Source organism: Monodelphis domestica, chromosome 6, assembly GCF_027887165.1.
Source record: "Monodelphis domestica isolate mMonDom1 chromosome 6, mMonDom1.pri, whole genome shotgun sequence".
Classification (NCBI taxonomy): Eukaryota; Metazoa; Chordata; class Mammalia; order Didelphimorphia; family Didelphidae; genus Monodelphis; species Monodelphis domestica.
In genome coordinates, this window is record NC_077232.1 from 41536684 (window position 1) to 41553430 (window position 16747).

The 16747-nt window shown below is 42.6% G+C and overlaps 1 protein-coding gene across 1 annotated transcript in view; it reads right to left on the minus strand.

Moving 5' to 3' along the window:
* Nucleotides 1-354: 354 nt before the first annotated feature.
* Nucleotides 355-16747, minus strand: part of LOC100023504 (ETS homologous factor) — a 78051-nt gene continuing 61658 nt past the window's right edge. The window contains exons 4-6 of the mRNA XM_056803784.1: nt 8570-8632; nt 5585-5780; nt 355-4960 (exon numbers count right to left, since the gene is read on the minus strand). Of these exons, the coding sequence (XP_056659762.1) occupies nt 4861-4960; nt 5585-5780; nt 8570-8632 (359 nt within the window). The 3' untranslated portion in view covers nt 355-4860. The remainder of the gene's footprint in view (nt 4961-5584; nt 5781-8569; nt 8633-16747) is intronic.

Genomic DNA, 16747 nt, shown 5'->3' on the forward strand with positions numbered 1-16747 from the left:
ATTTCACATCACCAGTCCAGGAATGACACACATTTATGGACAAGTTCCCATATTTGTTTGTATTTTTTTTAATTAAGGCATTTATGGCAACTGTAAAAATAGAGACATCATGCTGAGAAATACAATGCTTTGGCGATACAGATTTTTTAAAAACAATTTTAACAAATTCCATTTAAAGAGCAAGATCCCCAATGAAACAGCGGCCATGGGGCTGCTCCCTCACCCCCCAGTTGTCAACAGAGAATCCAGAGGGGAAGAAAAGCGAGAATTGTCCAATTTGCAAAAGAAAGACAAATCCCAGGTTCACTAAGTATGAGAAGACGCGTACATTTCAGCAACCAATGGGAGACCATGTAAAGGAGCCAGTTTTATTTTAACTGCTCTTATTCCAGTCAAAGAAAATGTTCCTGACAGCAAACGTGAAAGAGAATTCTGTTCCAATATTGTCCATTCAGCAAGTTATTTATTCAGGACCTACTATGTGCATAGGATAGGATGCTGTAGATAGATTCTAGGTGTGCTAGGCACATAGTAAGTGCTCAATAAATATTTATGGGTTTGGTTTCTTAAGGATCATAGAACAGTTTGTAGCACTGAGCATTTTACATTTTTCTATATATTATACATTAGAAAGACTACAGGCTTGCAAAACCTACACATCCTCGCTAAAAGTCCTATTGCTAACCCTAAAAAAATTTATTCAATATTAAAAAAATACTAGAGCTTAGAAATGCTTTACATTTAAATAGCAATTTACATCATATAAACACATCTCTTCATTGGTTAAAACTGGTCAAAGGTTCATTGCTGCTTTGCACACCAGGTTAAGAATCACAGTTTTAAATAAGGTAGTAGAATTCATGTGTCCAACATCTTCCTCTTTGCCAAGATAAGTGAGTGTCTTTGGTTTCCTGTAAGATCAGGCTGAAATCCCACAATGCCAAGCTCACAGGTTAATGAATTTTCTTGGGGGGAGGGGGGAAGAGAATCATCCTGCTAGCCGCTGTCCCAAAGATGAAGCAATTTGCATCTGATATTTCCTAAATTACACTTGGGGCTTTCAAGAGATGAGGAGGCTATGCACAAGAGACGTCCGCCATGTTTGCTACCTTCTTAGGCTATGTTTACAAGAAATCAGAAGTGCCCTAACTCAAAAAGAGAGAGCCCTTTTTATACTTTGTTGGGCTAAGGTAATTCCAGACCCAACCAATAAGGTCTCAGGAGATCTGAGAGGGCTAAGAGCATTCATTGCCTCAGGAAAAGAAGACCAAAGGGAAATATTTTGAATGAGCAATTCTCTCTCCATTCTGAGTATATCCAGGGCATCAATGGGAAGTTTCAGGCAGGGGATTATAAGGGACTGGAGAAAGTACCCGGCTCACAGGGATGAACCATCCTCAGCCCCATTCAGTCCTGAGACCTCACTGGAGGTAGAGGAACTGTGTTCAAATCCCACCTGTGCAACCATTCATCCTTCCCTGATTTCAATATACTTACTTGCAAAACAAGGAAGTTGGTCCTCTAAGGTCCCTCCTAGCCTCCAAATCTAGGAGTCTAGCCAATTCTCCAAGGAGGACTGAGTTCTGATAGAACCCTAGGATTCTCCTCCCTCCCTTTTGGGCACTATACTGGGAAATACTCAGTTTTCACCCTTACCAGTCAAATTGGCACAACTGCCTGTTTTAGAATCTCCAGGTCACTAACAGCCAGCCCAGAAAAAAATGTACAAAATCCAATGGAGACGACTGGAGCAGAAGCTGAGAATTGAATACCCCAAGCTATTCAGACAGGGACCCAGTGCCAAGGGAGAGAATGCGCCCAGCAGATGAGAAGCAACTTGGGACCACGCTGGCACTCTCCAATCGCACTGAGCACCCACAGTTACTGCTCGGAGCTTTGATTAGCCCAGAGAATGAGGGTCCACCTCAGAAAAACTGTCAAGAAAGGCTCTCTCTGAAATAAGGAAATCAGGCGTTGCCTAGAATGCTATTTTTAGATCAGAGAACTGGGTGCTCTGGCTGTAGGGGATGATAATAATCAGGAAGCAATGAGGGAAAAGGTCAAAGAGGAGAATTGGGCAAGTTGAGTCTTCGGTGGAAGATAAATTTAATTCAATAAACATTTATTAAATACCTAATACATACCAAGTCCTGTACTACATCCTGGGAAGATACAGAAAATAAAGCCATCCCTGCCCTCAAGGAGCTTATACTCTACACATTTTAACACTCCTAATATACATAAGTAATAACTATTTTTGACAATTGGATACTAAAATATTGATATGTATTTTCTTTTTTAAAAATTAGTGAAGGGAGGGCAGGTTTCCTTAGCAGTCTTTTCCTTACTAAGAAAACCTCAAGGAGAAGGAAGTATGCTGTCCTGTAGGGGATAGGACTCTGGTCCTGAGTCTGGGGAGCTGAATTCAAGTCCTAACTCAGCTAAATCCTCCCCTGGACTACAGGCAAGTCTGTACATCTCTCCCAAGCACCAGTCGTAAAATGAACTTAATAACCATTTCCTACCTCCCACTTCACCAGGCAGATGTGAGGATCAAATAATATGCAGAAGGTAAAGACCTCTGTAAGTGTTAAAGAGCTACATCATGCTAGCTATTATTTTTATTGATGCCCTGGATAGAGCTACACTGTCATTTTTTTCAGTCACCCAATAATTGTTCATGGAAAAACTACAGTCCACTGGGACCAGACTTGTGGCACCACCAAGCCAAAGAATAACATGGAGGTCATCCAGGCTCCAGCTCCAAGATCACCCAGTGGGTTTCTCTTCCAGACAAGCCACAAGTCCTCTTGCCTCCATCCTATTTGCAAATCTAAATTGGCAAATGTTTATTGAGTGCCCACTGTGTGTTAGGGAATAAAAGAGGATGAAGGTCCCTGTAATCTTGGTGGCATCCCATTTTGGTCCTCATTTCACAGACTAGAAAATGGGGCAGAAAAGTGAGGGGAAGGTCAAGGGCTTGGGACAAGTCAAAAAGTGGAACAGGAAGGGAGATTTGAGCTCACCTAGCTCCATTTTGAGAGATCGTTTGCACCCCCCCACCCTGCCCACTTTGAGGCAAGACCTAGACACTTTTTTTAGACACTTCAGAACTAATCCCACAGCTACAGGTGCCCCTGGTAACGTGTCACAATAATAAAAATCACAGGATCATAGATTGAGACCTACAACAAATGTTAAAGGACATCTGGTCTAAACCCCTCATTTTATAGATGAGACAACTGAAGCCCAGAAGAGGAAGTGACTGGCTGAAAATCTCTCAAGCATTGAGTGGCTAAGTCAGGATTCAAACCCAAGACCCTCTGACTTTAGTTCCAACATCCTTTCTACTACACCATATTGCCCATTCTGGTAATATTATTTCCTGATCAAAATGTGGAATGACAGCCATCTAGGTTAGAGCTAGAAAAGATGAACCCAGAAGAACTGAGCCAAGAGAGAAAAGAATTGGGAGAAAATTTTATTTTCAAAAATTATTCTCATTGAGGACAGCTAGGTGGCTCAGTGGATAGAGAGCCAGGAATTCCTGGGTTCAAATCTGGCCTCAGACACTTCCTGGTTGTGTGACCCTGGGTAAGTCACATAACTCCTATTGCCTAAACCTTACCACTCTTCTCCCTAGGAACCAATACATAGTATTGTTTCTAAAATAAAAGGAAAGATTGAAAAAAAATATTCTCATCACCTCACATCCCCAACACACACATGTAACTTCCCCAAAATAATTGTGATTCCCTTTAAAATTCCATCAGTAATTGTCTGACTGTTGTTCCAGTTACATGACTTTGTTTCCCTTATATGTCTTTTTCCCTTATTTTAGATTTTAGAAGTTGATTCTCCCCTAAAAGACAATCTTTGGAGCCTCCCCAGTTGTAGATGATCTAAAGGGCAAGGAGATTGCTTCTTAGATTTGCTTTCCAAGTTAGGGTGCAAATGAACCCATTGATTACTCCCACCACACAATGTTTCCTACAACCTTGCCTACTTCATATAAAAACAAGGATAAGCCAAGGCAAGGATGGAGCAGCACTAGGTCTGGGAGCAAGGGAAAAGGGTCTGAGACAGAAGAGTCTCACCAATCTCTACAGCAGGCTAATATGGTACAGAATTCCTGATGCAATGATTCTCTTAACCTTTCTCTCTCCATTAAACTCTATCATATAGTGTTATAAAGGGGCCATAGTGAAATCAGCATCATCTCCAGCCTCCAATCACTGATCACACAGAAATCAAGTCCAATCCCCCAGCATCCTTCAGGCTCATCACCTTTGATCCAGTAGGTCCCCAGTATACCAGAGTTATGTCATTGGAATACAGTCCATCTGTTGTGTCCATCTCTCCCAAGAAGGACACTTGGCATCCTCATGCACAGAAAACACATCACCTTATTCTATGTTATCTTGCATTTAGAAAAAGAAAAAGAAAAAAACATTTAATGCCCTCTGATCTCTTTTTCGTTTCTGTTTTTTCATCCTTTAGGCAGGTTGCAAAAGGTTGAGAACCACATTATTCTTGCAATGGAAATTAACTTCACAACAGAGGCAAAAACTGATCACTACCACATTCAGTATCATATTTCACAGAAAACTGTGTACGTTTTTTCCCCATACAGGACATACTTCAAAGTAACAAAATAATTTTAACAACCGTAGTGTTCCTTCTTCCCATGAGACGTAGATTGTTTTTCCCTTATGGTACATAAATAGGAGAAAAGTAGTCTTTGAATATTTACGTCCAGAGGTTCTTGGCTTGTTGTAGTTGGTGTGCATGTGTGGGGTGTGTGGGTGTGTGTATGTGTGTATGGTGTGTGTGGGTTTTTTGACTTATGTTCCGACAGCCCTAATTTTCATTTTCTCTCCATCCCCGGGCGTTCTTCCCAAATTTATATACCAATCTCCGTCCATCCACACGTTCCAGGATTTCTCGTTTATAATAATATCTGTAAAGAGGAAAATATCCAAGAGGATTGGTTAGGTCTGAATTGGTGAAACACTGGAGCATGGAAGACAAGAGTGTAAGTAGGGTGAAAACAGTTGGCACTTTGTCTCGGGGCATCAAAATTTGAGGGAGCTGAAACAACTTTCAGTCCTTCGGCAATAAGCAAATAAAAGAACTTGGCACCTTTGTGGACAGAGAGCGACTCTCCCACTTATCCCAGCACCAATGAATAGAAGCCATGAGATGGTTTCCCAAGGTCTCTCTAACTGCCCCTTCTCCAGTATATACATCAAGGACAAATTCTTAGCCTCTCCTTCTGCTGAGGGTGTCCTTGAAGACATTTGCCCCAGAAGATAACATTATAAGAATCAACAATTTAGGGTTGGAAGAGTCCTTAGAGATCATCTAGCTCCCTCATTTAACAGATGGAGAAACTGAGGCATGGAGAGGAAAGAGGACTTTCTGGAGGTCAAACCAGTCCTACTGCCCCACCAGGGTGGGTAGAGATTGGAATCTAGGCTCTCTCACTCCAGATTCAGCCCTCCCTCCAGGTCTCTGGGCTAGCTATGACTTTATAAGTAGACATTCAGTTTTTATGGCACTCTAGGTCTCTGAAATCATTTACCTCATAGCTCGGCTGAGTTTTTCATAGGTCATACTACTATTGTTCTTCTTTTTTCCCCAGAGCTGAGCTACTGCCTCCGATTTCAAGAACCTGAAGATGCCCTCAGATCGGTCTTCCCACTTTATCAAGCCTGGGTTCTTTTCTGGGTTCAGTAGAATATCTCGGATGAACTCCCACAAATGAGTCCCTCGAGGGTCTAAGGAAGAAAGCAGAGACAATTCATCACCAGGGAGTGAAGGAATGTCTTGTTTTTGTTTTGTTTTTTAAGCCTTTATGTTCTATCTTAGAATCACTACTGAAGATTGACTTTAAGGCAGAAAAGGCAGTGACTTGCCAGCATTACCCAGCTGGAAAGTGTCTGAGGTCAGATTTGAACCTGTTACCTCCTGTCTCCAAACCTGGCTCTCTATCCACTGAGCCACCTAGCTGCCCTGAGTGAGGAAATGTTAACATGTTCTAACCACTTCAATTGCTACTCCTGTAGAATGTCAACATTTTGAGGGCAGAGATTATTACTTTTTTGTTTGTTTTGCTTTTACAATGTCTGGCACATAGTAGGTGTTTAATCATTGCTCATAGAATTTAAGTGAAGTGAATTGGATCCTCCTTTTTGTCATTTCCTTTTAGATGTCTTCTCCTATAAAAATGTAAACTCCTTGAGGGTAGGGACTATCTTTCTTGTTGCTTGTATTTGTATCCTCAGCACCTGGAAATAATGGCTTGTTAACTGATCTTTGTTTAGATAAGGGTTAAATTTGATGACCTTTCAGGTATCGTCCCACTCTGAAATTAGGGGATTCTTCCCCTTAACACATGGGATATGTTCTTCAGTTCAGCATACAATTATTAAGGACCTACTATGTGCATAACACAGTGCCTGAAACATTCCAATGTGGATATTAGCTGAGGACTGAAGGATGGACTGGAGGACCACCATGTTAAACTCATCAAGTCACTTCTACATTCCAGTTTATGCTTCTACTGACACTCCCTCTCCTCCTGGTCCCCAAGCCCATGTCCATGGCTTCATCCTTCTGTCAGCACAGAGGAGAGCCAAATCTACCTCCTCCATCTTAGACCTTGAAAATAAACATCTCTTTCCTGCAGGTATGAGTATCTTTAGGAAAGATGGACAACAGAAAGAAAGCGAGAGATACCATCCATGCCCAAATCCCTCTTCATGCCAACCTCTTATAGAGTTTCCAAGAAAGGAACCCCAACACCATTAAAATGCCAACTCCTTAAGGGCAGAGACTATGTTTGCATTTCTTCCTATCCCCAGTACTTCCAAGGGTGCTTAATAAGTGGTTATTGATTGATTGATGGTAAACCCTAATAAATACTTATTGACAGACTAACGCTGGATGTCCAGAGAGCCTCACTTGCTGGATAACTTCCACAAAAATCAACATGGCGAAGTGTATGGGAAAGTCAATGATGATTAGCTATGGGAAACGACCAGTTGGCCCCCAAATGTCAGCTCATACAAGGGGGAACTGGAGAGCGGCTAGGGAGCAGTATTGATTAGAAGATGGAAGGTAAGGGTTTAAAAAAAGGATGGGAACAATTTCTAGAGTATCTACCATGTTCTAGGCACTGTGCACACAAATACAAAAGTGAAACAGTCCTTGTTTCAAGGTGTTTCTCTTCTGCTGGAAATGGTCCTTCTGGTCTATGGCTAAGGGTAATACACTCTCCTATGACTCCATGTGCTAGAGGAGTAAGGAACAGAGTCTCATGTGGACCGTTCACATCAGGCATCCGTGTATATCAGTAGCATCTGAGCTGGGCTTTAGAAAACAGATAAGGATTCAGCAGGTGAAAGAGGAAGGGAAGACAGAGAAATCAAGGCAAACAAAGGCAAGGAAGTCTGAAAGATCAGACCCATTAGGGAAATAGAAAGTGGTCCAGTTCAAAAAGTTGGAAAATGAGGGGGTGCCCTCCAATTAGAAAATGGATGAACAAACTGTAGTATCTGTTGGTGATGGAATACTATAGTGTTCAAAGGAATGATGAACTGGAGGGATTCCACGTGAACTTGAATGACCTCCGGGAATTGATGCAGAGCGAAAGGAGCAGAACCAGGAGAACACTGTATACAGAGACTGATACACTGTGGCACAATCGAATGTAATGGACTTCTCTACTAGCAGCAATGCAATTATCCAGGACAATCCAGAGGAACTTATGAGAAAGTAAACTCTCCACATTCAGAGGAAGAACTGTGGGAGCAGAAATGCAGAAGAAAAAAACTACTTGATCACATGGGTCGATGGGGATAGGATTGGGGATGTAGACTCTAAATGACCAGCCAAGTGCAAATATCAATAATATGGAAATCTTGATCAGTGACACATGTAAAACCCAGTGGAATTGCACGTCAGTTATGGGAAGGGGTTGGGGAGAGGGGAGGGAAAGAACATGAATCTTGTAACCATGGAAAAATATTCTAAGTTAACTAATTAAATAAAATTTTCAAAAAAAAAAAAGTGGTCCAATTCAGCAAGGGTATTAGATCCATAGAGGGAGAAAGGACTAGAAACTAGGTCAGGTAATGTTATCCTGTAAGATGGTCTTTTTTTTTATCCTTACTTTCTGTCTTAGAATCAGAACATCTATAAAATGAGAGGGTTGAGAAGGTAGCTAGGTAGCTCAGTAGATGGGGAGTCACACCTAAAAATAGGAGGTCCTATTTTCCAATCTGGTCTCAAATACTTCCTAGCCGTGTGACCCTGGGCAAGTCACAGAATTCCAAGTATCAGTTATAAGGCAGAAGAGCAGTAAGGGTTAGGCAACTGGGGTTAAGTGACTTGCCCAGGGTCACCCAGCTAGAAAGTATCTGAGGCCAGACTTGAACTGAGGTCCTCTTATCTTCAAGTCTGGCTCTCTATGCACTGTGCTACCTACCTGCCCTTCTGTAGAGGGTTTTCAATGCTAGTCAGAGGAGTCTGGCCTTGACTCCTGGGTCACACAGGGACCACTTACTGTGTTTTTTGGTGTGAGATTTGGCTGGGTGCTCCTGCTCCTTTTTTAAATCCGGTGAATCTGCTGAGGAAGAACAAAGAATACACTCAGGTTACATACTTTCCATTATTCTTTTTCATTTAAATAATACAAAAATGCAAATAAATGCCTGTTATAAAGAGAGATGGCTTTCAAACTGAGACAGATCCCCTTTTTTTTTGGCATGCAAAGTTATATTTTAATCAGCCTGACAAAGGAGCCATTGATGAGATCTGGGTGACTACAGAAACATATAGATTAGTTTAACAAAAGAATGAGTCACTGTGGGCCTTGTGCCTGTCACTAAGGGGGAAATAAAAGACAACCTAGGCACACAAATCAAGTTAAAACTGTAAAATGGAGAGGAGCTTGTCTTCTGGGTATCGTTGGGGGGGGGGGGGGGAGGAGCCTCAAATAAAGAATGATCCCTAAACCCAAGGCAGTCCTAGCAAGAAAAGTGACATGGAGGGAAGACTGCTAAGCCTTGGAGTCAGAGGAACTGGGTTTGAACCACTCTCTGACCTTAAGGAATTCTCTTTGGCCCTCTGGGTCTCAGTTGCCTCTTTTCTAAAATGTGGGGCAGCTGGGTGGCTCAGTGGATTGAGAATTAAGCCTAGAAATAGGAGGTCCTGGGTTCAAATCTGATATCAGACACTTCCTAGCTGTGTGATCCTGGTCAAGTCACTTACCCCTGACTGTTTACCCCTCACTGCTCTTCTGCCTTAGATCCCATACATACTATTGATTCTAAGATGGAAGGTAAGAGTTAAAAAAAAAAAAGACATTATCCTAATTGCTCAGATCCTCTAGGTCTTTATCTATCTCATCTCCTCTGCTCTTCCAGAGAGGTCAGTGCTATTATTACTTCCTTACAGGTGCAGAAACCAGGGCTCAATAAGGTTATTATTCGCCCAAGGTGACAAAGCTAATAAGAATCTAAGGAAGGATCCAAACTCTGGATCTCCTTCTTCTCTGCTTTTCATCTGAATTCATTCCCCCACACAAGGGCTCCCCAGATGTCTCATCAGAGCACTGAGGGGACCTTGGGGTCTTGAAGACCATGCCAACCTGAAGGAGCAACCTGAAGTTCAAGCAAGGCTTTATGCAGTGTATCAGTCATCAGGGGGCCAGTCAAGTTAAATTGAGAGGGTCAGCTAGCTGCTGGACCACAGCAACTCCAGAAGAATTTACTAAGACATGGCCTGGGGCCATGTTTGAGTCAGTGGCATTGGCCTCCTTTGGGTTCCCCACACAAGATATCCCATCTGCAGACTGAGCTTTTTCATTGCCTGTTCTCCATTGCCGGAATTCTCTCCTGCCTCATCTCTGCCTCCTGGCTTCCTTGGCTTCACTCAAGACCCAACTAAAATCTTACCTTCAACTAGAAGTCTTTTCTAATCATCCTTAAGGCTAGTGGCTTCCTCCTGGTGCCTATGTCCAGTTTCTCCTGTCTCTGTCTGGTTTATACACACTTGTCTGCAAGTTGCCTCCCTCTTTAGACTATAAGCTCCTGGAGGGCAGGGATTGTCTTTAGTTTCATTTGGGTATTGTCCCTTTTTCTGTATTTGCATTCCTTAATACAGTGCCTGGTACTTGGTAGGGACTTAATATATGTTTATCAATTTGACTTGAGTAGTAGAGCTATGGGACTGGGTGACTGAAGAGAATTCTAGCCCATATAGAAACCTAGCTCTTTTGACATATAAGCAAAAATGGATAGCTTGGCAGCGGCTTGATGGATACAGATCCAGGGTTGGAGATGAGAGGGCCTGGGTTCAAATCTAGTCTCAGATACTTCCTAACTGTGTGACCCTGGACAAGTCACTTAATCCCCATTTTCTAGTCCTTATCACTCTTCTGCCTTAGAACCAGTATTAATTCTAAAACATAAAGTAAGATAAGGAAAGAGAGAGAGAAGGAGAGAAGGAGAGAAAGAGAAAGAGAGAGAGAAAGAGAGAAAGGGAGAGAGAGAGAAAGAAAGAGAGAAAGAGAGAAAGAAAGAGAGAAAGAGAGAAAGAAAGAGAGAAAGAGAGAAAGAGAGAAAGAGAGAAAGAGAGAAAGAGAGAAAGAGAGAAAGAGAGAAAGAGAGAAAGAGAGAAAGAGAGAAAGAGAGAAAGAGAGAAAGAGAGAAGAGAAAGAAAGAAAGAAAGAAAGAAAGAGAAAGAAAGAAAGAAAGAAAGAAAGAAAGGAGGGAAGGAGGGAAGGAGGGAAGGAGGGAAGGAGGGAAGGAGGGAAGGAGGGAAGGAGGGAAGGAGGGAAGGAGGGAAGGAGGGAAGGAGGGAAGGAAGGGAAAAAAAGAAATAAAGGGAAGGAGGGAAGGAGGAAAGAAAGGACGGCTAGGTGGTTCAACAGATAGAGAGCTGGACCTGGAGACAATATGTCCTAGTTGTGTGGCCCTGAGAAAATCACTTAACCCCATTTGCCTAGCCCTTACCCTACTGTCTTAGAGCTATTACTAAGACAGAAAATAGGGGTTTTAAAAAAAGAATAAGCAAAAGTCACAGGATCCACAGACCTAGAAAGGATCTCAGAAACCATCTAGTCCAACTCTAATTTTACAGATCAGTGGAATAAAAGTTTGTTAATTAAAAAAATAAAATCAAATTTCATTTTAAAAAGATACACACTTTGGGACATGAACAATGTGGACATTTGTTTTTCCTGATGATGTATATTTCTTATGAGGGTTTTCTTTTTTTTTTTCCAAGAAGAGAGGAGGCAAAGAGGGAAAATAAATAAGAAATGAAAAGGTAAAGTTTAATTAGCTAGGTGGTACAGTATCAATTCTAAGACAGAATAGCTGCAAGATCTAGGCAAATGGCATTAAGTGATTTGGCAAGTAACTGGTGAGTAGGAAAATGGGGTAAGTAACTTGTCTGGGATCACGCAGCCAGGAACAGTCTGAAGGCAAATTTGAACCCAAGTCCTCCCAACTCCAGACAATGATACTTTATCCACTGTGCTACCTAGTTGCCCTTTATTACTTTTTATGAGAAAACTGAGACCCAGAGATGTCAAGGGATTTGGTCAAGGTCATACAAGTAGGAAGTGATAGTAGAAGGGTTTGAACTTGCCTTCTGACTCTAAACTCTTCCCCTCATCATGCCAGTATCACGCAATCTGGCTCCTATGAAGGAGCCATCCAAATGAGGTCCACACAAGCCCAACCCCTCCTCCCTGGAAGGATTTCTCTGGAAGACGGAAAGGCTAATTCTCATGAAAACCAAAGAGCCCTCCATCTAGAGCTCTCTGCTGGGCAGGGCAAAGGAGATTGCAACATCTCCACAGCAGGATATGACAATGTCGCAACTGCCTTGGCACTGCCCCATTGACACAGAGTGATACATCATGGTGACAGGTCAATGCTGCTCCCTAGACAAAGAGACTGGTTACCCAGGGAGCAGTGTAGAAACAAGAGCTTTCTAATGGCGCCCGAGAGGCACACACAGAAGGTCTTTCAGCTCCAGGGTTGGGCTCAGGGAAAAGACTTCTCCCCCCATCCACCCATACATTCCTTGGTTTCTATGCAAAGGTCTCATGAAGAAAGGGGGTTCCAATTCAGCCTCTGATGCTTCCTAGCTCTCTAACCCCAGGGGAGTCCTGTAGGCTCCTTGTACCCCAGTTTCCTGATGAGTAAAATGAGGGGAATGGTATCTGAAATTCCTGGCTACCTTTATGAGGATGAAAATGAAATAGTCTAAATAAATCACTTTCTAAACCATAAAGCAATATATAAATGTCAGGTTAACATAATGGTATAGTGGCTCGGTGGATTGAGAGCCAGACCTGGAGATGAGAGATCCTGGGTTCAAATCTGGCCTCAGATACTTCCTAGCTGTGTGACCCTGGGCAAGTCACTTAATCCCCATCACCAATCCTTTACTGCTCTTCTGCCTTGGAACCAATACACAGTATTGATCCTAAGATAGAAGATAAGGGTTTAAAAAGAAAAAAGAAAAAGAAAGAAGGGGGAAGAAGCGTTGCCCATCAGGTGGGGAATGTCTGAAGAAATCATGATATATAAATGGGATGGACACTATTATAATGTAAGAAACAGTTTTTTTTTTTTTTAAAAAGACCATTTCAGAAAAACCTGAGAAGACCAGTATGAACTGATGCAGAGAGAAGTGAGTAGACCCAGGGGAACAATTTATATTGTTACAACAACATTATAAAGACAAACCACTTTGAAAGATGAGAACTCTGATCAACACAATGACCAACCAGAATTTCAGGGTGTCCGGGATGAAGTATGCTACCCGCCTCCTGACAGAGGGGATGGATTCGAGGTATGAGACTTTTTTTTCATTTTTTGACATGGCATTTGCATGAATGTTTTGCTTGACCAGGCACATTGCTTACCGGGGTTTTATTTTTTTCCCCCTTTCAACAACTTTGTTTGGGTAGGGAAGTGAGAGAAAGAAAATGGATTTTTGTTAGTTGAAAATAAAACTGTAATTTAAAAAATAAGACAAACTGATGAGATTGAACTAGATTCCCTCCCAGATCCTTTGTAGCTCTAGATGAAGGATCCCATGATTTCTGCCTGTCCGATTTTGTCCTAGATTCCCCTAAAAAAGGGCAGCTGGGTGGTACAGGGGATAAGTACTTAGTTTGGAATCAAGAAGACCCATCTTTGGAAGTTCAAGCTCAGACACTTACTAGCTATGTGACCCTGGGCAAGTCTCTTAACCTTGTTTGACTCAGTTTCCTCAGGAGAGAGAAATGGCAAACCACTCCACTATCTTTGCCCCGAGAACCCCAAATGAGGTCACCAAAAGTTGGACATGATGGAAAAACAGCTTAACTACCTCCTGACATGGGGCCCCTCCATTCCTAGAGACCCAGCAACCCAGCTGAAGATTTAACAATGCAAGTGTTGGAACATGACTTCAACCCCAGTGCCTTGCTCCCAGCAGAGATTAGGGGTATTTGCATATGATTCAGCTGTGAGCAATTTCTTTACGGGATATACAAATTTCAGTGTTATAAGAGGCTGCAACGCCCTAGCTTTAGGCCCAAGAAGCCAGTGGATAAACACATCAAGCCAGAGTTGGCAGGACAGGGCTCCAAGACTATCAGGCTCATCAGGAACACTGGCAAAGCTTTTATGAAAATGGGCAGATGTCAGAGAAATCAAAACAAACTCAACTTCCCCACCTCCACTTATCACAGAGGGCATCAGTTGAAGGCAGGCCCCACCTTAGCTCTCTTGGCTAATTGTCCTCAAACATAGAGAGATCCTCCATCACAGGACTTGTTATGAAACCTTGGGATTCCATGATGGAGCCCATTGGGAATGGCAGATTGGTGGGATGGCTCTGGACCCATCTAGCTGAGCCCCCATTGTCAACTGGGGAAGTGGAGCGGGATACATAAAGCACCCTGGCATAATAGATAGCACACTCCCCTGGGAGATAAGAAGACCTGAGTTCAAATCCTCCCTCACCTATTATAAGCTTTGTTACTTAACCTCATTGACTGTTTTTTCATCTATAAAATGAGGGTGTCGGCTTGGATAACTTCTGAGGTCCCTTCTGGTCTTAAATTCCAAATTAGATCATAATTTGTCCAGGGTTTAGCAGAGTGGCTGGTATATAGTAGGTGCTTAATAAATGTTTGTTCTCGTCTTCTTCCCTAAATCTATGATGCCAGGAAGTCCTAGTCATAGAATGACAGATTTTCAAGCTGAAAAACAAACTATTTCATAGATCATCCAGGTTAATCCCTTCTGTTGTTTACTTCTAATTTATCCTATATAGAGATTGTACAGATAGCTGTTTGCATGTTGTCTCTCTCATTAGACTGTGAGTTCCTTGAGGGAAGGGACTGTCTTTTGGCTTTCTTTGTATTCCCAGAGCTAAGCACAGTATCTGGTACATAAGAAATGTTTGCTGGTGGATTGACTGATCATACCTAGTCTGGAATGGCTATCAGGCTTCCTGACCCAGACACCTCCATGAATACCACCAGACAATAACTGCCATTTATCTAGTACTTTGAAGATTTATAAATATTCTATTTAAAAATATCTCATTTGAACCTACAAAAACTCTGATAGGAAGCTGCTTTTATAATCAATCCCCACTTTACAGATGAGGAAACTGAGTCAGACAGAGGTTAAGTCTCTTCCCAGTATCCCTCAACTGGGATATGTCTGAACTCGGGTCTTCATGAGTCCAGGTCCAGTGCTCTACCCACAGAACCACTTAGCCATGTAAAATTAGACCCCTTCCCCTGACCAAAAAACTGCCCTTCCTCCTTCTCTAAAGCACACAGGGGACCAAAGTCTCCCTCCCTATTTTCTAGCTTCCAATAAAATCCAGATTTAGCAAAGGCAAGTTCCCCTGGCTCAGAAGACCAAGATGGCGCCCTCGGTTCCTACCAGACCTAATCATCCCTAAAGCAGAGAGGTAGATTGCTTCAGCTTCATTCCTCCTCAGTTCATGACTCCTTCCAAAGAAACCCAGAGGGAAGTGGCATTAGGTAAGAGGCCAAGGACTTCTGGGAAGAAACAAAAAACTGGGCTCCCTCAGCCTGGGACCTCAGTGGGGAAGGTCACAGCCCATTCTGGTGGGGCTTCATTTTCATGGAGCTTCAAGAGCATCAGAGCTGGGAAGAATCTCAGAGATCATCTTGTCTAAACCCCTGTTGCGAGAGACTACTCCAAGATACCCAGAACCAGGACCAGAACCCACAGGGCTCTTTCTATTGCTCCACACTAACTTCAGCCTAGGGACAGGGCAATCCTCATACTCCATCCAGATGGCCAGTCAATAAATTCCAGGCTACTTATTGAAGTCTCCACTCAGGAAGATTTACTCATTGACCACCCTGTGCAAAGCACTGGTGGACCAACAGAGCAGGTCATAATGGCTTCCCTCAGTTCCAGAACTATTTATATTGGTTCCCATTCCTGATTCATTCTATATTATGCCCCCTCCCATATTCTACAGGACAAACTATCCTTCTTGCTGTTCATCACATGCAACACTCCCTCCATCGACTATTCCCCAAGCCTGGAGTCCACTTCCTCCTTTCCCAGAATCCCAGTTTCTTTCAAAACTCTACTCAAGTGCCATTTTCTACAGGAAGCCTTTCTTGATCCATAAGCCAGTATGCCTCCCCCTCCCCCTCCCCCAAATTACCTTGTACTTAGTTTGTAAACATTTACAAACGTGTTCTCTTCCCTGATAGAAAGTGAGTTTCTTGGGGACAGGGATAGCCTCGTTTTTGTCTTTGTAACCCCAGTGCCTAAACAAACACATGTTGGTGCAAAGGACAGCCTGGGATCATCGGTCCTAGATTTGTCTTTCTGGGATTCTCAGGGGTACCTGACTTGTTAGGCTGTAGCATTTCCTGTGAAGTACAGATTCCCCTACCATCCCTCCACACAGGAGGAGCACTGGGCCAGAGCCAAGTCCTCTGATTTCCCATCTACTGGTTTTTCCACCCCAGTATCCCCTACCAAGGCTGTTTACCTTGGAAAGCTTTTGTCTAACAAGATGAGTTGCCCAAGAATTAAAATCTATAGGTATCTGGACTAACGTGTTTCTTTAATCCATTACCACCTTTCGGTCTCTCTGGAGGTAAAAGGAGAATAAGACAGTCACTTCTTGGTCTTATATTAAAATACCCACTCCTCAGCCTGGCATTCAAAGCCTTCCACCATCCGATCCCAACCTCCTCCCTAGCCTGATTCTGTTATTAGTCCTCTTCTGTCACCTTCTAGCAGTCAAGCTGGACTATTAGTTGTTTACCAAATACTCCATCTCTAGGCTCCTAGGCTTGCTATTGAGTGACCTGATGCCTGAAATGCTCACCTTCCTAATCTTGGCCTCCTGGAATCTCTGGCTTCCAATAATAATAATAATTATTATTATTACAACAACAAATTGCATTTTTTAAAGCTTACAAAGTACATTAGCTACAATATTTCCATTGATTCTTATAACAAATCTGTGAAGGAGGTGCTATTATCAATCCCCATTTTACAGATGATAAAACTAAGGCTGAGTGAAGTTGACTGACTTGCCCAGGGTCACCGAAGCAAGATTTGAAAGCTTTTCCAGTGCCGAATCACAATGCTTCCCAAGGCTCAGTTTCATAAGAAAGGAGGCCTTTTCTGGTTCCCCATGTTGGTAGCCCCTTCCATCTACT